The sequence below is a fragment of the Coenobita brevimanus genome, chromosome 23 (genome assembly GCF_032717465.1).
Source record: "Coenobita brevimanus isolate Jiangsu-jjx chromosome 23, ASM3271746v2, whole genome shotgun sequence".
Lineage (NCBI taxonomy): Eukaryota > Metazoa > Arthropoda > Malacostraca > Decapoda > Coenobitidae > Coenobita > Coenobita brevimanus.
In genome coordinates, this window is record NC_136976.1 from 39,666,373 (window position 1) to 39,688,119 (window position 21,747).

General features: G+C 40.8%; 1 protein-coding gene and 1 non-coding gene across 2 annotated transcripts in view; one reads left to right on the forward strand and one right to left on the reverse strand.

Annotated features, from left to right (window-relative positions):
* LOC145392951 (pyruvate dehydrogenase phosphatase regulatory subunit, mitochondrial-like) overlaps nt 1-21,747 on the forward strand; it is an 865,738-nt gene that overhangs the window by 710,069 nt on the left and 133,922 nt on the right. Inside the window, exon 18 of the mRNA XM_080267241.1 lies at nt 8,012-8,158. Coding sequence (XP_080123367.1) covers nt 8,012-8,158 — 147 coding nt within the window. The remainder of the gene's footprint in view (nt 1-8,011; nt 8,159-21,747) is intronic.
* Nucleotides 10,748-10,866, reverse strand: LOC145393224 (5S ribosomal RNA). Its single transcript, XR_013896176.1, has one exon. It is a non-coding gene; the product is annotated as a 5S ribosomal RNA (ribosomal RNA).

Below are 21,747 nucleotides of genomic sequence, written 5' to 3' on the forward strand. Positions count from 1 at the left end.
AAAGGGGGATGGTCAGGAGCTAGTCCTGAGGGCTGATGAAACGGGAGCTCCAGCACTCCCTGTCATCAGCTTTCCATCCACCTCGGGAGTACTGCCCTGCTTGACTGGTGCTACAGTCTACTTCACTCTGCACGTTGGTATGAGGTCTCTTTTCATGCGGAGGGACAGCGTTTGGTTGTGTTACAGATATGGCACTACCTGTAGGGCTGACAACCTGCTGTGGTATGGCCAGTTTCTACCAGCCTGTGCCACTGGAAATATTTGGCACAGCTTAGCCTGTCTGCTGTAGCTGTTGTCCCCCGCATAGCACCTGGCACACAATACCACTGGGACAGTTGCTTACTTACGGTCAGCAGGCTGCTTGCCCAGGCATACCAGGATTAAGCAACAATACAACAACTGTACTTCCACTCTTGCAGTCATGATTCTCAGATAGTCCACAGAACGATACAAGCCTGCCTGGTTTATCTGGGCCCTGGGCAGGCACATAACCCCAATCCATGGCTTCCTAGATTGTTGTGAGGAGGATGGAAAGGGGATGGAAGAATCCTTATCCTACACCACCATGTTCCTCTTCACCTGTTCAGCATGTGGGGAGTATGGGGACATGGAGGAGGGAAAAGAAGTAAGAAAATACAAAATCATGAAAGCTCACTTTTGTTTAACCCCTACACCGCGGGCATGTTTACCAATGTTTTGCGTGTGCCGCGGGGTTATTCGGGTTCCGACACACTCTCAAAAAATATTTGCCAAAAATCATTTATTAGTCCTAGAATATTAAAATTACATATGCTTATGGCACATACCTTCAGCTTTCTCCTGGAATGTTTGTTGAGCCTTCGTCGGTTACCGTAGGACTTGTGGAGACCTCTGAAGTTGGGTAACGAAGTCTCCACTTTACACTTCCCGACAACCGTAATATGATTACCACAGCCAGATATTTACACTATAAACACTACTCTATGATTTTCAAGTAGTTTGGGATCCATACTCCCAAAACAAAACAACTGTGAATGCAATGAATATTACGAGCGCGTCTGACCGTCGCACTTGCGCTAGTTCGCTCTTGGTACTCTGTCATTTATTATTCATAAAACCCCTCACACTTTATATTTCTATTACTATATAACACTTATATATATCTACAGTCTTTATCCATAAGTTTCCTTCAGTAGTATTAGTTTATTGTCACTGTAGGGATTCAATTTCTTTCAGTAAAATACGTAGCATTCACTTTCTCGTCCTGTATACTAGCATTGAGAGTGAATGCCACTTTCAGTTTCCCTCTCATAACTCATAGTATTGAGACATGCTAGAGTGAAACTTTCACTTTCATTACTCCTAGGGTATATACTCGTATTCTTATAATACTACTCATTTACATTTCTATTTACGTTCTCTATTTTATTTACGTTATTTACATTTCTATTTTATTTACACTGTGTTATGCACTGTCACTTGAAGTAACTTATAAAACTATTTTCCACTGTTCACATATATTTACATTCATTACTTTCACTTGCTGTTTACACATTATTTACACATTATTTACAATTCCACTTGCACTGTTTTACTCAATAGAAAGATCGTAGTTACTCTTTTATCAATTGTCAGCCCTTTACCTCTTTCTTCACGAGGTTTAGTTGGGGGTAAAGGTCACAGGGCCCTTTGCATGGGGGTGGAAAGGCCCTGATGCTAGCAAGAGCGAACAGACGTACCCCCACACTGGAAGATGAGAGTGAACTGATAAGGGTGGGCTGGGGTGGAGGCCTACCTAGGGAAATCAGTACTGCCAACGTGTAGCCTCTTGACACAGCAATTTATAGCAATGAAATGATTGGCAGGAAATCTAGACAATACATTATAAATTAGGTAGTTCCAGGTGAATGTAAATATCACTTAAGCTTCTCCCTTCCCTCCTTATATGTATATTTATTACAAAAATAGATTATACGGCATATTTCAAGGGGAAATAGCGAAAATTAGCGAACGAGTGCACGTGAAGTGTTGTCAGGTGATAATTAGCCAATTCCAGGTGTATGGCACTCTCACTTGCCTTATTTCTTTCTTGTATATATTATTTGGTATAAGAATAGGGCATAGGGCTTATTTCAATGAATGAAATCAGTGAAAAATTCCAGGGAAGATTTACTTAGCATAGCACGGCCAGGCAGGCGAGAGGATAGGCTAATGGAGGAGGGGTAGGGAGGGGAGTCAAGAACGGGGAGAAATGGCTAAATTGTCAACAATGGATGGGAGTACAGATGAGATTAGGAGTGCTGACTAGTGTTGGACATTGGCAGTACTGATAGATAATACAAGCCCCCACTTGGAAGCCCGGGTGAATTCAAAATAACACAGAATCACAAAAGCGACGCCCCGTGGTATGATCCCTTGCTCCCAAGCGTCACGAAAGTGACGCCCCGCAGTTAAGGGGTTAAGTGAGGTATCTCGGGTAGTAATCCAAGGCTACTTCAGTGTGTGGCTACAGTCTTCAGCTATCAATGCAAATATGTGGAGAGCAGTGTTATCACTTACTTTATATTACCTTCATATCTTATACGACCATAAATACCATACTTCATCTGTCCTGATCACATTACAAGCTCTCACACCCTAGAGTGCAAATCATCTTGGTACCTCAGCGTACAACAGAATTAACAGTTGACCCTTGTAGCATTCTGTGGTCAGTGTTGGGGCTTGATGTAAGGTGCTGACGTGGCACATTCACTGATGAGGGACTCCTTAAGATGTCGGGTACAGGTTGATGACCGGTTGAGACGTCTCTCTAATTTTACATGTAGACAGCCAGTCCTGACCTGAAGGTTACTGGTCCAATGAGCCAAGTGCATCATAGTCCTGTGGTGCCAGCACCTGTGGGAGGGAAATACTGGACTTCCTGTTGATTGGCAATGGCCTGAATGACACAGAATAATCCAGGCAGCAACAGAAGAAGGCTAGACAGAAGCAGGGCAGGGAAAAAGCACAAAGCAGAATAACTGAGACTTATGAAGGAAAGTGGCTGCCACCAACTGCATGGTTCAGCAGGGATTTCCAGGGATCATTGTATATGTAGACAAGCGAATACTGTCGTCTGGTAAACATTAAAAAAAGAAAGTTGATGTGGTATTGATGGCCTTGGAGGAAGGTAATCATGTCTCATGAGGCATTTATAACTGGAACCAAGAAGCAGTGCACCCTTTCTTCAGCTTCCTTAATCTGGGATGATTCTTCTCATCACCATTTCTAATGTCTGGAAGGTGTTTAACCCCTACTTGCTTGGGAACATGATAAGTAATCAGGATTTAGGTGGACGGAGGCCGATAGGTGTCAGTATATGCTGCAAGTGCATTCCCGTTGTTGTTTTAAGTGGCTCGTGTTTGATCTTGCCACCAGTGGGTAGGGAGAGACTTCCACCAGTGCATGCAAGCGTGCTCCAGTCTGTCCCATGACTTTGCCAGGCATACAATGATGTCTTTAGGTTCCTCCTCATCTGATTCCATTCTCCTTGACCCATCCACCCTTGCCAAGCCCCTGCCGAAAGATACTAGGAAGGGGCTCAGTGATAGTGCCATAGGGCATGCTTTAAACACCACTGTGTCTAGTTTATCTAGTTGTGGAGAAGTTATCCCGTTGAGAGTGAAGCTAAAGTCGGGGCTGTGTGCACATGCACAAAGACATCCTGCTTCAATTGCCAAAAGTTACTTCTTCACATCCTTACTCATCAACATGACCACCTGCAGACCTGGGAATAGTTTCATTTGCAAGAAGAGTTTATGAGTAACATGGTCTTTAATTTATTTCCCTAACTGCAATATCTCTGAGATATGAAGGTTTGATAACAAGTAATTTGGGGAAAATTGCCTTTACTGAGACATTGACTGTGGTATAAATAGCCTGACGTCTACAGGTTAAATTGCTTTGAAGCCTGTTCCTGGGGTACCTCCAGAGTGAGAGTAGCATTATCTTTCAGTAGATTCACTTTACAGAAAACTCAGCCATACTTAATCTTTTAGAAGTTACTTGTAATTATGCCATTTTGTATTTCGCTAGACTTATCTTTATGCTTCTCAAGACATTTTAACTCAGGGATGGTTTTGAGTGTTTTTCCAGGTTTAAGCATAGGAAGGAGGAGGCATGTTGGAGTATCTTGGTGTATTAGCATCAATTTTTTTTTTTTTTTTTTTTGTAGTTACATTTTATATACAAACTCATTTTAGTGTCTTAATAAACCTAACCCTTTTGTAATGAGCATACTACCTTTATTTAAAAAAAAGAAAAAAAGTTGCAGGTGGTGTGCAACACCAGTAAAAGTGAGTTCCAAATATGCCTTGGAGAGGAAGTACAGGAAATGTGTCACAAAGCACTCACCTTGATTGAGCAGAAAAGATACCAACAACCCTTTGTAAAGATTTTTTTGCCTCTTGAGGCGTTTTAACTGGAGAGAAAGGAGTAATGCCCCCTCTCTTCAGTTGTGTGAATCACAGTTAAAAATGTCTGGGTGCTGTAAGATGGGTGACAGCCTTTCCCCTGGGGTGCCTCCAGAGAGTGAATATACAGTAATGTGAAAAAACAGCTTTATGGTGGGTCACGAACCCCTTTTCTCTCCTACTGACAGAAATGCAGACTACCAATGCTTTGCAGCCCTGCCTTAGCAACAACTCCCCTTCTTCCCCATGCTAGCCCCTTTGAGTGCAACAGCATACAAAGTAGCTCATGGGACATCACAGTAATACTTTATTCATCTGAGGATGTTTCTGTATTGTTGGAACCACCAATGTACCAGGAATTTCAAATTGGATACATTTCAGTAGAAACTTTGGGAGTGGTTTCTGCACCTTTCTGTCATTCAGTATAATGTATACAGTACACTCATACCCCATTATCCGGCGTATCGACAGTCGGTGCATTGCTGGACCGAACACAAAAAATAGGGAAACATTCCCACAATCTGAACAGTTTGAATGTCCATCGCCTCGCTAGGCCAACACCCTGCCCCTCCAGTCTGACACCCCTTCTCTTCAGTCTGACACCTTGTCTTTCCCTAGGCTTGAAACGAGGCTGTCCCATTCCTCCCTTCCTCCTTCCATCCCCTTTCTTCTTCCCCCTCCCCATCCCTCCTCCATCCCCCACCATACTTAGCATTGCCAGGCTTCCCCTTCCTGTCCCCCTGCCTTCCCTCATCCCTGGTTGTCTCCCTCTCCATCCCTCCACCCTCCCCCACACCCGCATGTCTCCCGTGTGTGTGTGTGTGTGTGTGTGTTCTTACCTAATTGTATCTGTACAGGAATGAGTCAAGCTCGTACTGTCCCGTGTCTTAAACCATATTTATCGTACATATCCTTAAATTTGTGAATTTTTTGGCGCACACTGTTTCATTCGGTAGTGCATTCCACTGATCAGTTGCTCTATTTGGGAAACTAAATTTCCTTACGTCTTTATCACTTCTCTTTTTATGCAGTTTTTTGCAGTGTCCTCTTGCTGATGCATCCCCATAGGTTATGTAATAATTTATGTCTACAGTATTTTCTCCTTCCCTGATATGCATTTATATAGCATAATCATGTCACCTCTTTTCCTTCTTTCCTGTAGTGTTGGTAGATTCAGTTTTTTTAGTCTTTCTTCGTAGCTTAGATCCTTTAAGCTTCCTACCCATCTTGTAGCGGCCCTTTGAACTTTTTCAATCTTGTCTATGTGTTTTTTGAGATGAGGACTCCAGACTACTGATGCATACTCCAGGGTTGGTCTGATGAATGATATTATTATCTTTCTTAGCATGTCTTCATTTACGTATGTGAACGCTATTCTTGTATTTGCAAGCAGTGTATACATGTTCCATACCTTTCTCACTGTTGTGGTCAGCCGGAGATAGTCTGTTACTGATAATCACACCTAGGTCCTTCTCTCTTTCTGATGTGTGTAGGATTTTATTTCCTAACTTATAATCCCACTCAGGTCTTTTTCCACTTTTACCAAACTTGATTACATGACACTTGTCCACATTGAATTCCATTTGCCATGTATTACTCCATTCATGAAGTTTATTTAATTCTTCCTGTAGTTCTTTACAAGAGTCTGTGTTAGTAATTCTCCTTTGTATTTTTGCATCATCTACAAACATATTGAGATAGCTTTCATTTCCAGTGTTACTGTCTGTATCATTTATATACACTAAATACATGATTAGTGCCAGCACTGAGCCCTGTGGAACTCCACTAGTCACTTCTCTCCATGATGAGTAATTTCCCCTTAGTGCTGTTCTCATTTTTCTTTTCATGAGAAAATCTTGCATCCAACAATAGTTTGCCTCGGATTCCTCCTTGATGGTACAGTTTCCATAAAAGTCTTTGGTGTGGTACTCTGTCAAATGCTTTCTTGAAATCTAAATAGATACTGTCCACCCATCCTTCTCTTTTCTGTAATGTGTCTGTTACTCTGTCATAGTAGCTCAACAGATTAGTAACACATGATTTTCCTTTTCTGAAACCAAACTGTCTTTCTGTTATCATATTGTGTTCTAGATTATTTACCCAAGCTTTTCTTATAAGCTTTTCTAATACCTTGCTTACAGCACTGGTTAGTGATACTGGTCGGTAGTTGAGTGGATTTTGTCTTTTCCCTTTCTTGAATAAGGGAACAATGTTTGTTTTCTTCCAGATATCAGGTAGTTTACCTTGTCTCAAGGATTTCTTGAAAATTAGAGATAATGGTTTACTTAACTCCTTTGCACATTCATGTAGCACCCAACATGAAATTTCATCAGGACCATTTGCTTTTCCTTTGTCTAGTTTACTTAACTCCTCCTGTATTACTTTTTCTGATATTTGTATATCTGGTAGTATGTGTGGGCATGCATGTTCCACATAATCCCTCACAAAATTTTTTTCTTCTTTAAAAACTGATTGGAAATTTTTATTTAGTGCTTCACAAATATCCTTCTCTTGTGTATAAGTGATTCCCTCGTCCGTGATGGATTGTATTATATCTTTTACTTTGGTTTTGCTTCTGATGTAGCTGTAAAATAGCTTCGGTTGATCACTGCTTTTATTTATGTGTGTGTGTGTGTGTGTGTGTGTGTGTGTGTGTGTGTGTGTGTGTGTGAATGAGTGATAGTAGTGAGTGAGTAAGTGGTGAATGAGTGAGTGAGTGAGTGAGAGTGAGTGAGTAAGACTTGGGGGGAGGGGGGAGTAGGAGGACTGTTTGGCTTTCTTGCCTCTTTCCCTGTTCCCCTACCCCCACTTGTCTCCCTCGCCCACCCCTGCTTCTCTTTCTCCACATTCCCCTGCCCTCCTCCACCCCTGCTTGGTGCACTGCCAGCAGCCTGCCTGGCTGTTTAGTTGCCCTGAAGCAGTGTTGAACACTGCACGTCCCACCATCCCATCCTCCTGCATTTGATGTTTGATGTGCCATTTTTTAGCAATAGTATTGTTTATGAGGATAAAAATATTACCTATGGTGTTTTTGTGTTGGTCTCTCTTGTGTGAGTAAGGTACAGTATATGAGAGTTTGGGTTTGGATCTGGGTCTGGACTGCATCTCTTGGCATTTCTTCAGTATATTATGGGGAAAATTGCTTCAGTATATGACATACTCGCTAACTGAATACTCTCACTGGTACACAACACTGCCAGATGTCGGGGTATGGGTGTACTCTAATAATGAACACCATAGCCTCGGCCTTTTTAGGCCTGTGGTGAATCTCCCCAAACCTCCTTATAATGCTAGCAGTGATTGCAGTGAGGGGTAATCTTTTACTTGCATGTGCAGTGAGGGGTTATCTCTTTTACTTGCATGTGCAGTGAGGGGTAATCTCTTTTACTTGCATGTGCAGTGAGGGGTAATCTCTTCCTTATGGGTTCCCATTTCATTTAGTACAAGAGGGACCTTGCAGATATTTTTTTATTTTTATTTTTATTTTCATTTTTTAAATTTCAGCAGCATATACTTCAACAAAGCCATGTAATTTTATTTTTCCTTTGCTGTCCATTTTTACTGTACACTTTTCTCCTTAGATTGGGCATGATTATGGGATTCGCAATGTTGGCATGATGACGATGAGGACATTACGAGTTGAGAAGTTTATCCCTTTTTGGGCAGAGGAGCTGGACTCAACCACAACTCCATATGAAGTTGGGCGTGGCTACAAAGTTAAGCTCAATGTAAGGTTTGATTCATATTCATGTGATAAACTTTATCTTTGGTTCCAGTTGTATTCTTTGTTTTTTTAATAACCAAAAACCTGCATTGACACATAGAAAATGTACCACATACTGCATATGGCAATAAAATATCCTATAAGTACAGTCTGTAGTACACAAGATAGGTTATGTCGAATGCCGTACTGAATCTTGTGTGGTATCTTTTGCTAAAATGTGACATATTTGCATGTAAAATAGGGGAACCCCACATATTGAAATATATTTACAGTATATATATATACATATATACATATATATATATATAAATATATATATATATATATATATATATATATATATATATATATAAATACAGTAAGACCTCGATATAACGGACTTCAGTAGACCGGAATTCGCTTTTATCGGAATCGAGGAGCTACTGGACTAAATTTCTATACATCGGAAAAAGTCTGATAAAGCAAGAAGCAGTCCGGACTACTTGACCACTTCAGCTACGTTCACCACGATAAGGTAAATTAAAGACGTCTATCAGTGTACAGTACAGTATTATTATATATGTATTATACCATTTGATTATTGAAGTGAAGGTATACTACAGTACAGTACTGCAGTGGTAGTGAAAACGGTTTAAAAACCGTTGGTGTGATCCGGACTAATGTCTGATATATCAGAAAAAGTCTGGGTTAGCAGGGGAAGTCTAGATGTTGCTTTTATTGGAATTTCGCTTTTTTGGAATGGCTTGGGCCCTAATTAGTTCGTTTTAGTGAGGTCTTACTGTATGTGTATGTACAGTACCCTCATGTCCAGTATACGTTTCTTCAGTACTATTTTCATCCAGTACGGTCAGCAAAAAAATATATTAATTTATTATTGTAGTACGGATTTGTTGGGCTAGTACGGATCGGCCGCGCAAAGTGGGCCAAATCTGAGGAGTTCTTTGCTAGTACTGACATGCTGCGTCCAGTACTATTAACCGCGCATGCATGTGGGAAGATGGCCAGCACCGAGGAACGTTTCCCTAATACTGCCGCACCATTCCAGTATGCCTTCCTTGTAACTCCTGATGTGTGCCAGTCAAATTGCATTATTGCACTTCCCCCTGATGAAGACAACGATGTGTCAGTGTGTGACTATGATGGATTTATGGGGGAGGTTAAGGCAGAGAGGCCTCCTCAGGATCCTGAAGGCCCTCCTCCAGGGGATCAATATGCTCTCCTACAGGCTTGGAAACCCCTCCCCCTTCCCCGCCAAGCCCATCACCACTTACCTTAAAGGTTAGTGAAATCTTAGGTGTGTCAATTTCAGAAGAATGGAAGAAACTTACTTTTTGTATTCTAAGATGGATTAAATTTCTTCCATTTAAGTTTCTTAAAGATGTGAAAAGAATCGTCTGGCGCACCTAGCAGTGTGTTATTTAGCTTCCTAAACCCATGCTATGATTCGCTGAATTGATAAAGTTACTGTGCATTTACCAAATGGGCGACCGCCTGACTTCTGGGAATCGTATTGTAGAGTAGTGTAAACATACCAGTGACCTTCCCCTTCCCATAAGTGTTCACAGTTTTTTTATAGCCCACACTAACTCTGTGTCACTGACACTGATACTGTAAAGGGTTGTTCAATGTCGGAGGTTATTAAAGGGTTAATGGAATACATTATTGTTTGCATCAATACTTTCTCTTTCACATATAAACACAAAAACGAACAAAAGAATGAGAGCTAAATGTACATTTGACTTTCAGTCGAAAGACCTTAACAATTCATATTCCTCTAGTTTATTTTATGTATTTTTCCGACTGTTTTGTGTTTGGAGAGAGTACAGTATACAGCACTCACTCCAAACACATTTGTAGTAACATAAGTAGTAATGACAGTGTTCACATATACAAATGATCTAGTGAGTTGGTAGGTAATATTCCGGATCATTTCAGCAGTCCAAGAAGTGTCATCTGTGACCTGTAGGCCTACTGTGACATTACACTTGCATATGTTCATTAATTTATATATATTTCAGATTCAGGTACAGTACTGTATTGATTACAGTATTGTACAGCATACAGTACTCTCTCCAAACACAATTGTAATACCATAAGTGGTTATAACATTGTTCACCAATACATTTAAGGTACTGAGTGGGTAGGTTTTTCGATTATTCGGCAAATCCAATTTCTCGGCATCAGCCAGGTCCCGTAGATTTTTTTTTTTTATGCGAGGAAGAAGGAACCAAAGGCCATGAGCCCGCAATAACAGTTCCCTCCAAGAGAAAAACAAAATGCAATAGAGAGCCAGATTCAAGATCTGATCATTTCGAGATGCCTGGACACACTGCGTTTGAAAGACTGGAGATCATAGGCAGCAGGAAATACAGACAGAGGGAGACAGTTCCAGAGTTTACCTGCATAAATGCCGAATAATAGGACTTTTACTATATATATATATATATATATATATATATATATATATATATATTCATTCATTCATTCATTGCCAGATGCCATGTATCCCAAATGGGGTGGCCAAGGGCTTAGAGTTAATTGTTTTACAGGGAGGGGCACTAATCCTCCACCAACCCCACTTGACACGTAGGGATGCCAACAGCATCTGGTGTTCCCAGGCGGTCACCCATCCAAGTACTAACCAGACCCAACGTTGCTTAACTTCGCTGATCGGATGGGAAGCGGTGTACTCAACGTGGTATGGCCGTTATTTATATATACAGTACCCTCGCGTCCAGCACGGTAATATTGTCATGCATGGGTCACGTGTTGGACCAAAAACGTGTTGGACTAACAATAGAGCTTATGGGGAAAAATGAATTATGTCAGCAACCCTCGGAAAAGTCACCCTAAATACCTACCATATACCTATACATAAATTGGGACTATTGTAATTATAATAAATGGTGCTGTGCTATGAAAGATAACTAACCTTTTAGGATAGTGTTGGTGGGCTTGCTAGGAATGGAAGGTGGTATCCAAGGCTGTAGTTAGTCCTTCTGGGTCCCCGGAGGATGGCTGCTGGTGTCACTAGCGGGTAATGGCTGTTGCTCCTCCTCAACCTCCCTCATAAATCCTTCGAAATGAAACCTCCCTCATAAATCCTTCGAAATGAAACCTCCCTCATAAATCCTTCAAAATCACACTCAGAATCACTATCTTCGTCCACAGCCATGGAAGGTCCTGCTTCTGCCTGTCCTAGCACTGTAATCCTCGGCAAAGTGCATGCTTCTCACACTGTTGCCAGATCCCCGTCTCGTGACTGTGGAAAGTGATCGCTGTCACTGACTCGGTAGAGAATAAGGAGAAGCAACTTTGTTTATAAACTGGTACGCACGCCGATGAGAAGGGTTTCAAAACGATTGATATTTATTCTAAAATATTAATATGTATTCATTGTCAGGCTAAATGTTCAATGCTGTAGTACGATACAGTCTCTGTCGAGTCACCTGGGTTTTGGTCACACTGTTTTCCCCGTCGTATGCTCGACAGGAATCCATCCAGATGAATTCCAAATGCCCGTGGTATCATCGGCAATTTTACCATGTTACCGTTCCGATTTACCATCGTATCCTCGGCAAACCTGGTATGAAGTGCCGTGTGATAGCCTTCGGCTGCCAGGATCTTGTCTTAAGTTTTTTATTATGATCACGTTGGCTTCATTCATGTCATAGGCCTTGGCAATGTCAACTTTCCTCTCCCCTTGCTTCTTCCTCTCAATGCTTTCTAGCTTGGTGGCCTGAGGGAGGTGCCGACGCTTCTTGGGGTTCTCAGAAGGCTTCCTAGGCATCGTGAGCAGGGTAAAATGCAGTAACAAGGGCAGAAAATGCAGCAAGAAAAAAGCACCTTCCAATGCAATTATGCGACTAAGTGGCGCTGTGGCGGGAGAAATGTAAACAAAACATCACGTGACACCAGAAGCGTTTTTAATTGGGCGGCATCACGATCACATCACGATAGTGGGCGGGGAAGGCTACTTGATCAGAAGTTTTTCATTGGCTATCATCATCATGGGAATGTCCAGTATGACCGTGTTAGACCGGGGGTGATCGTGCTAGAGTGAACTCTGCGGATTTCGCCCACTTCTCGGAGCTCTGTGCATGTTATGCTAACACACTCGTGTTGCAGTAATTAAATCGTATTAAATAATACTAATTAATTGCTCTCCGTGCTGGACCCGAATCGTGCTGGACTAACGCGTGTTGGACGCGAGGGTACTGTATATTATATATATATACTGTATATATATATATATATATATATATATATACTGTATATAGTAAATCCTTGTATTTGGATGCATTTTACTTCGATGGCTCGTTTTTCACGCAAGAAAGAAGTTTCCAAGTTGTCTCACAATTTGCAAATTTCCTCACAATTCAATGCTCCCAGCCAGCAGCCAACGACGCATACCGATGCTCATTTGTTGGTGGCCATCTTGTAACCACCCTGTCCACCATAACTGACATGGCAACCACCTTTGATGCATACACCAGGACTATGCCTGGGGCTACCAACATCCTGTCGACCTTGAGTGATCTGAAATCTCAAGTAATGGCCGTCTACAACACAAAACATAAAGGCGCAGAGACAAGCCCGGATCACACAATATTTTCATGAGAGACAGAATGTAGCTGCTATTCTGCAAGACTTGGACGTGCCAGCAGGGGTGGATGAAGGAGGAGAAGTGGACAGAGAGGAAGTGGAGGTGCTGTAGCCTGAGTTCGACTTCGAGGGCATCGGCATAGGTGATGGGGCTTCCCCAGAGAGGCCCATGTCACCTAGTAACTACCCCATCTATCCTCAACACACCTTCACCTGCCACTCAAGCCAGTCTTCACTTTATTTCTGGTAAGGATTTTTGGTGTTGCAGCTCTTTATAACAGCTTTAATGTCTTTTCAGGTACATGTTTATTGTTATGTTGTTTTAGCACTAGTAAACACTCTTCATTTAATTTTGGGTAGGGCCTATTTGGTGCTATAGTATTTTCCGATAGAGTAGGTACATGTCCCACCGGAACGCTCCTCTATTTTTCCCATTGATTCTTAACTTCACAATTCGACGTTTCGCGTTTCACATGGTTTTGATGGAACATCCATGCCGCAAAAAACAAGGATTTACTGTATGTGTGTGTGTAATTCACCGGGTCGGTCAGGATCACTTGATGGTCGTGATCGTCAGCTTTTACCCTCCCGGAAGGGAGCTGAGTGCTCATATAGTCTGATCTAAGGGCAAGGCTGTGACCTTCACACACGCACACACCTGTCCCCTTGCTCGAGGGGGACAGTAACCACCCACTTCGTCAGTGAAACTTTTCGCAACCTGAGCGAGGCGCGAACTCCCGTCCACCAGTTGGCAAGCGAGAGCGTTACCACTGCACCAGCGAGCGGTGTGTGTGTGTGTGTGTGTGTGTGTGTGTGTGTGTGCGTGTGTGTGTGTGTGTGTGTGTGTGTGTATTTACGTATTTGCCTATTTGTAGTATACAGGAATTGAGTGATGCTCGTGTTTTCCTGTCTCCATATCCCCATTTATCTAGGTTACTTTTACACACATGAATGTTTTTCTCCTGCACCACCTCTTCGTCTAAGTTGTTCCAGATACTTATGTATTTACCCAGTATACCTAATTGAGATAAACACGAAATATGCTATGCTCGTGGGTTCCCATCGCTGTTTCTCAGTAAGGCAAATTTAGCTTTAAACTCATTTAAGTTTTTAGAATGGATGATCTCTTTGTCAAGGCTATTCCATAAATCTATACTTCCGTAAGGAAAGCTATATTTCTTGATATCCTTCAAGCAGCTTGACTTTTTCAATTTCATTCCGTGTCCTCTTGTTGCTCTCTTATCCCATAAAAACAGATCTTCTCGGTCAATTTTATCTACTCCCACCATTGTCCTGAACACTGCAATCATGTCTCCCCTCTTTCTCCTTTCCTCTAAGGAAGGCAAATCCAGCTTTTCTAGCCTCTCTCTGTATGGCAGATCTGCCAGACTGGGGACCATCTTGGTTGCTGTTCTTTGTATTCTCTCAATCTTGTTTATATCTTTCTTTTTGTGTGGGGACCACACTACTGCTGCATATTCTAACCTGGGGCGGATCATGGCCACTATCAATTTTTTCATCATCTCCTCATCCATATAATGAAATGCTACTATTATGTTAGTCAGGAGTTTATAAGTCTCTCTAACTATCTTATTAATGTGCTTTTCAGGTGACAAACTATCTTGGACCAGCACTCCCAAGTCTTTCTCTTCTCTCATTTTAGTGATTAATTCATTACCCAACAAATAATTCAGTGATGGCCTCCTGGTACTTTTACCCATTTCCAATATTTTACATTTCTTTACATTAAATTTCATTTTCCACGTCCGGCTCCAATCATGTATCCTATCCAGATCCTCCTGCAGCATTTTACAATCCTCCTCAACCTCTACCTTCCTCAAGATCTTTACATCATCAGCAAACAGACTTGCATAACTGTTCACTCCATCTACCATATCATTTACGTAAATCAGGAACATTACTGGCACCAACACCGAGCCTTGGGGGACTCCACTTGTTACTTCTCTCCATCCAGACATCCTATCCTTTATTACTGTCCTCATTTGTCTTTCCCTCAAAAAGTCTCTCATCCATTCCAGGAGTTTCCCCTTCAGTCCTCCTATATATTCTAGCTTCCACATTAGTCTTTTATGAGGTACCTTGTCAAAGGCCTTCTCTAAGTCTAAGTACACACAATCCACCCAACCATCTCTCTCCTGTACCACATCAATCGCTCTTGAGTAAAAGCTCTACAAGTTAGAAACACATGACCTTCCACTTCTGAATCCAAACTGACATTTGGCCAAAATATTCATCTCTTCTAGATATTTTATCCATCTGTCTTTCAGGATTCTCCCGCAAAATTTTGCAACAGTGCTGGTTAGAGACACTGGTCTATAATTCAGGGGTTCGTCCCTGTTTCCTCCCTTATAAATTGGTACCACATTTGCCCTCTTCCATTCTTTTGGCACTTTCCCCTCTTCCAGAGAACACATGATTAAACTGTGAATTTTATCTGCCAGTTGTTCTCTGCATTCCTTCAGTACCCAATTAGAAATTCCATCAGGTCCTGGGGCTTTCCCTACATCTTGGGTTTCCAATAATTTGTACACTTCCTGTACCTCCACTTTTATATCTTTTATCACCGGTACATTTCTAGTCACTCCCTCCCCTTCCACAAACTCTTTTTCATTAGTGAAAACCGATTGGAAACATTTGTTCATTATTTCAGCTTGCATTGCTGCATCTTTATAGACCTCTCCTTTTACCTTCAGTTTGGTGATTCCTTCCTTTTGTTTCAGTTTGCCATTAACAAATCTATAAAACAGTTTGAGTTCATCCCTGCATTTGTCTATTATACATTTTTCAAAATTCCTTTCTTCTTCTCTACGTATTCTTTTGTATTCATTTCTAGTTGTTTTCTATTCTTCCTTTGTTCTGGTGTTGCCTTTCTTTCTCCAGTTGTTCCACGCCTTATCTCTCTCTTTTTGTGCTATCATACACCTTTTATTAAACCACTCCTTTTTCCTGTTTTCTTTCCCTCTTACTCTTGGTACAAATTTTTCCACTCCCAAATTATAGTGGTCTAGAAAGATATCCCATTTCCTTTGTATCTCTCTTGTTTCTCTGAATTTTTTCCAATCCGCATTTTCAAAAAATTTTCTCAGTCCTGTGAAATTAGCTTTCCCAAAGTTGTATCTTCCCTATCTATGAAGCTCGTCTCGTGGCTCGACGTTCCCTATTATCATCTGGAATACAATGACCATATGATCACTTTTTCCTATAGGACAGAAGTATTTCAACGATTCTATTACATCAGGTTCTTTGGTAATCAGTAAATCTAACCTTGCTGGTGTGTCCTCACCTCGGAACCATGTTCCTTCTTTGACCCATTGCGTCATCACATTATTCATTATTATATTTAATAATATAGTGCCCCACGAATCCTCGCTGCCTTCTGAGTCCCATTCCTCCCAGTTCACATCTTACGGTTAAAGTCACCCACCAAAATTATATTGTTGCTTTTCTCAATTGTTTTTTGTAAATAACTTGCCATATCTGACAACATCTGGTATTCGTCATCCTTCCATGCTCTCATCTTAAGGGGAACATACACTACCGCCATATCTCTCCTGACTTTCTCTCCAGTTTCTAATTTCATATATATCACTTCAGCCCTGCCTTCTCCCATTTCCATGGTATCTACATTTACGTTGTTCTTCACTGCTATCATCACTCCTCCTCCCGTTTTTTCTTTTCGGTCTCCTCTCCACAGATTGTATTTACCGTCTCCCAAAGGAGCATCAATATCCTCTCTTTATTTGGTCTGTACAAAGCACATGACATCAGGTTCATATTCTCTCAAGAAATCATTTATTTCAAGCTTTGCTGATATTAAACCATCAATATTAGTGTTTATCACCTTTAAATTGTTTTTGATGTTTTTTATACCCTCTTCTCTCCTCTCCATCAGTACCACTTCCTCAATTTCTGATCTTTCATACCGGTAGCTATCCTCCTTAGTTTCCTTCGCTTCTATTTCCTTACTTCCTTACTTCCATATCCATTACTCTCCAAAAAAAATTATTACGTTCTTCCTCTGTCCTCTTTTCATTTTTTTCCTTTACTTGATCCTTCAGTGATTTTAAAACTTCTCTTTCTTCTTCATTTAAATCTTTTCTTATTATAATATTTTCCATCCCTGCCTCTTTGCTTAATTTCCAGGCCATTTTGAGTATATCATTTACTAAACTTTCTGGTGTCAACTTGACTCTCATTGGTCTTGTTTCCCCTTTCTTATAAGGCCCTATCCTCCTTACTTCCTCAATTTCTTTTACCCACTTGTCTCCTTCGGGGTCAGTTTTGCCTAATATACCTCTCACCAGGTTCGTATCTCTCTCGAGTCTCACGAATCTAACCTTTTCTTCCTCCTCCTTGTTTCCAAATATTACCACGCATCTGTTCCTTTCTACAGTTTCTCTCACTATTTTCTCTTTTTTCTTCAGTATTTTCACTACATTTTCTTCCATCTTTTTCTTGTTCATTTCCCTTTCTTCCTGGATGATTTCTCTTAAGCTGACCACTTCTTTCTGTTCTTCTTCTACGTGTGCCCACTTTGCCTTATATTCTTCTAATACATTGCTCACCTTCTCTGGTTTATTAGTACTCTCTTCTAGTTTCCTCCTCAATTCAATATTCTCATGCTTCAAATTTCTTATTTCCTCATTCGTGTGTGTGTGTGTGTGTGTGTGTGTAATGGGGTCTGTAAAAGCCTGCATTGCTTAGAGGCAAAGCAGGGATCCTCTCTTTTTGGCTCAGTGGTAACATGCGTATGTATGTAGCACAAGGGTCTGAGATCGAATCTGGGCCAGACAAGTGTGATTTTATTTGTTAAGCTTCATTTTGGTTATTTCATATACTGTACACATATATATATATATATATATATATATATACTGGTGAGAGAGAGAGAGAGAGAGTAAACACTCAGTTATCTGTCGTAATTCAGCCAAGCACTTTGCTGGTTAACCCCTACACCGCGGGCATGTTTACCAATGTTTTGCGTGCCCCGCGGGGTTATTCGGGCTCCGACAGACTCTCAAAAAATATTTGCCAAAAAACAGTTATTAGTCCTAGAATATTAAAATTACATATGCTTATGGCACACACCTTCAGCTTTCTCCTGGAATGTTTGTTGAGCCTTTGTCGGTTACCGTAGGACTTGTGGAGACCTCTGAAGTTGGGTAACAAAGTCTCCACTTTACACTTCCCGACAACCCGTAATATGATTACCACAGCCAGATATTAACACTATAAACACTACTCTATGATTTTTAAGTAGTTTGGGGTCCATACTCCAAAAAAAAAAAACACTGTGAAAGCAATGAATATTACGAGCGCATCTGACCGTCGCACTTGCGCTAGTTTGCTCTTGGTACTCTGTCATTTATTATTCATAAAACCCCTCACACTTTATATTTCTATTACTATATAACACTTATATATATCTACAGTCTTTATCCATAAGTTTCCTTCAGTAGTATTAGTTTATTGTCACTGTAGGGATTCAATTTCTTTCAGTAAAATACGTAACATTCACTTTCTCGTCCTGTATACTAGCATTGAGAGTGAATGTCACTTTCACCTTCACTCTCATAACTCATAGTATTCAGACATGCTAGAGTGAAACTTTCACTTTCATTACTCCTAGGGTATATACTCGTATTCTTATAATACTACTCATTTACATTTCTATTTACGTTCTCTTTTATTTACGTTATTTACATTTCTATTTTATTTACACTGTGTTATGCACTGTCACTTGAAGTAACTTATAAAACTATTTTCCACTGTTCACGTATATTTACATTCATTACTTTCACTTGCTGTTTACACATTATTTACAATTGCACTTGCACTGTTTTACTTAATAGAAAGATCGTAGTCACTCATCAATTGTCAGCCCTTTACCTCTTTCCACACGAGGTTTAGTAGGGGGTAAAGGTCACAGGGCCCTTTGCATGGGGGTGAAAAGTCCCTGAAGCTAGCAAGAGCGAACAGACGTACCTCCACATTGGAAGATGAGAGTGAACTGATAAGGGTGGGCCGGGGTGGTGGCCTACTTAGGGAAATGCATTTCTGCCAACGTTAGCCTCTTGACACAGCTAATATATAGCAGTGAAATGATTGGCAGGAAATCTAGACAATACATTATAAATTAGGTAGTTCCAGGTGAATGTAAAATCACTTAGGCTTGTCCCTTCCCTCCTTATATGTATATTTATTACGAAAATAGATTATACGGCATATTTCAAGGGGAAATAAACAGCGAAGATTAGCGAACGAGTGCACGTGAGGTGTTGTCAGGTGATAATTAGCCAATTCCAGGTGTATGGCACTCTCACTTACCTTATTTCTTTCTTGTATATATTTTTTGGTATAAGAATTGGGCATAGGGCTTATTTCAATGGATGAAATCAGTGAAAAATTCCATGGAAGATTTACTTAGCATAGCACAGCCGGGCAGGCGAGAGGATAGGGTAATGGAGGGGGGGTAGGGAGGGGAGTCAAGAATGGGGAGAAATGGCTAAATTGTCAACAATGGATGGGAGTACAGATGAGATTAGGAGTGCTGACTAGTGTTGGACATTGGCAATACTGATAGATGATACAAGCCCCCACTTGGAAGCCCGGGTGAACTCAAAATAACAGAATCACAAAAGCGACGCCCCGTGGTATGATCCCTTGCTCCCAAGCATCACGAAAGTGACGCCCCGCGATTAAGGGGTTAAAGCAAAATGCTGGATATTGCATAGTGCTACCCCCACTGGTTCAACACTCAACATCAAGCTGGGTGTTGTTTTACTATTCTTCTCGACCCCCTATCCTAAAAACCTTCTTTCAGTATTACCCATGAACAATAAAGCTCAAGAAGAGATTGAAGAAGTGTTTAGGCTAGGAAAGTATGAGGAAGTTGGGGGGGGGGGACACTTAAAGTGATGTTTAAGTCTCAAGTAATAGTAAATGAAATCATCAACAGAACATGGAAATTATCAGACAAAGGAGTTCAAGAATGTCTGGATAAGGAGTGATGCAAATGAGGAAGAAAGAGCTAAAATAAAGGAGCTAGTAAGTGAAGCAAAGGCGAAAAACGAACAGAGAACATTGGAAGAGAAGACAGTGTTCTGTTGGAGAGTTATGGATCAGAAATTGAGGGGGTGGTACTGACGGAGAGAGGTAGAGAAGACAGACTAAAGAACAACGAAAAAAGTTTGAATATGGCATATACTAATGTGGATGGTTTAATATAGGCAAGGTTAAAAATCAATGATTTCTTGAGGGTACATGAACCAGGCATTATGTGCTTTGCAGAGACCAAGTTAAGAGTGGATATTGATATCCATATGAGAGATGGTAAATACAAACTGTGGAGAAGAGACAGAAAAGATAAAACGGGAGGAGGAGTGATGATAGCGACGAAGAACAACATAAATGTGGATAATGTGGAACTGGGAGAAGGTAGTGCTGAAGTGGTAAATATGAAATTAGAAACTGGAGAGAATGGCAAGAGAGACATCGCAGTAGTATATATTCCCCCTAAGACAAGGGCATGGAATGACGACGAATACCAGGAGATATTGTCAGACATGGTTAGAGATCTACAGAAAGTGGCTGAGAAAAGCAACAACATAATACTGTTGGGTGATTTTAATTGTAAAGAGGTGAACTGGGATGAATGGGACTCTGGAGGCAATGAACATTTGTGGGGCAGTGTATTGTTAAATATAGCAATAAATAATGTAATGATCCAGTGGATCAAAGAAGAGACAAGATTCAGAGGTGATGACACACCACCGAGACTAGATTTTACTAACCAAAGAACCTGACATAATTGAAGCTTTGAAATATCTGTGTCCTATAGGAAGAAGTGATTATGTGGCCATTGAGTTCCAGATGATAAAAGGGAACATGGTGCCAAGAGATGAGCTTTATAGGCAGGGAAGATACAACTTTGGGAAAGCATGCTTTACAGGATTGAGGAAGTTTTTCAAAAATGCAGATTGGTTAAAATTCAGAGAAACAAGAGAGATGCAGAAGAAGTGGGATATCTTTTAAGACCTCTACAATTCTGGAGTGGAAAAATATGTGCCAAGAGTAAATGGAAAAACAAACTGGAAAATGGATTGGTTTAACAGAAGGTGTATGACAGCAGAAAAAGAGAGGGACATGGCATGGAACAACTGGAGAAAGAGAGGTAATAATAGAACAAAGGAAGAATATAGAAGAATTAGAAATGAATATACAAGAATACATAGAGAGGAAGAAAGGAACTTTGAAAAAGGTATAATTGACAAATGCAAGGAAGAACCTAAATTGTTTTATAGATTTGATAATGGCAAATTGAAACAAAAGGAAGGAATCACTTAACTGAAAGTCGAACGAGAGGTCAATAAAGATGCAGCAGTGCAAGCTGAAATAATGAACAAATGTTTCCAATCCGTTTTCACTAAAGAAAGAGATTTTGTGGAGGGGGAGGGAGTGAATAAAAATGTAGTGATAAAAGATATAAAAGTGGAAGTGAAGGAAGTGTATAAATTATAGTGGAAGTGAAGGAAGTGTATAAATTACTGGAAACTCAAGATGTAAGGAAAACCCCAGTACTGGACAGAATCTCTAATTGGGTGCTGAAGGATGCAGACAACAACTAGCAGATAAGATTCACGGTTTAATTGTGTGTTCTGTGGAAGAGGGGAAAATGCCTCGGGAATGGAAAAGGGCCAATGTGGTACCAATTTATAAGAGAGGAAACAGGGAAGAACTCCTGAATTATAGACCAGAGTCCCTAATCAGCTTAGTCGCAATATTGTGCGAGAGAATCTTGAAAGACAGATGGATGAAATATCTGGAGGAGATGAACATTTTGGCTGAGAGTCAGTTTGGATTCAGAAGTGGAAGGTCATGTGTTTCCAACTTGTTGAGCTTTTACTCAAGAGCGATTGACATGCTACAGGAGAGAGAGAGTTGGGTGGATTGTGTGTACAGTATTTA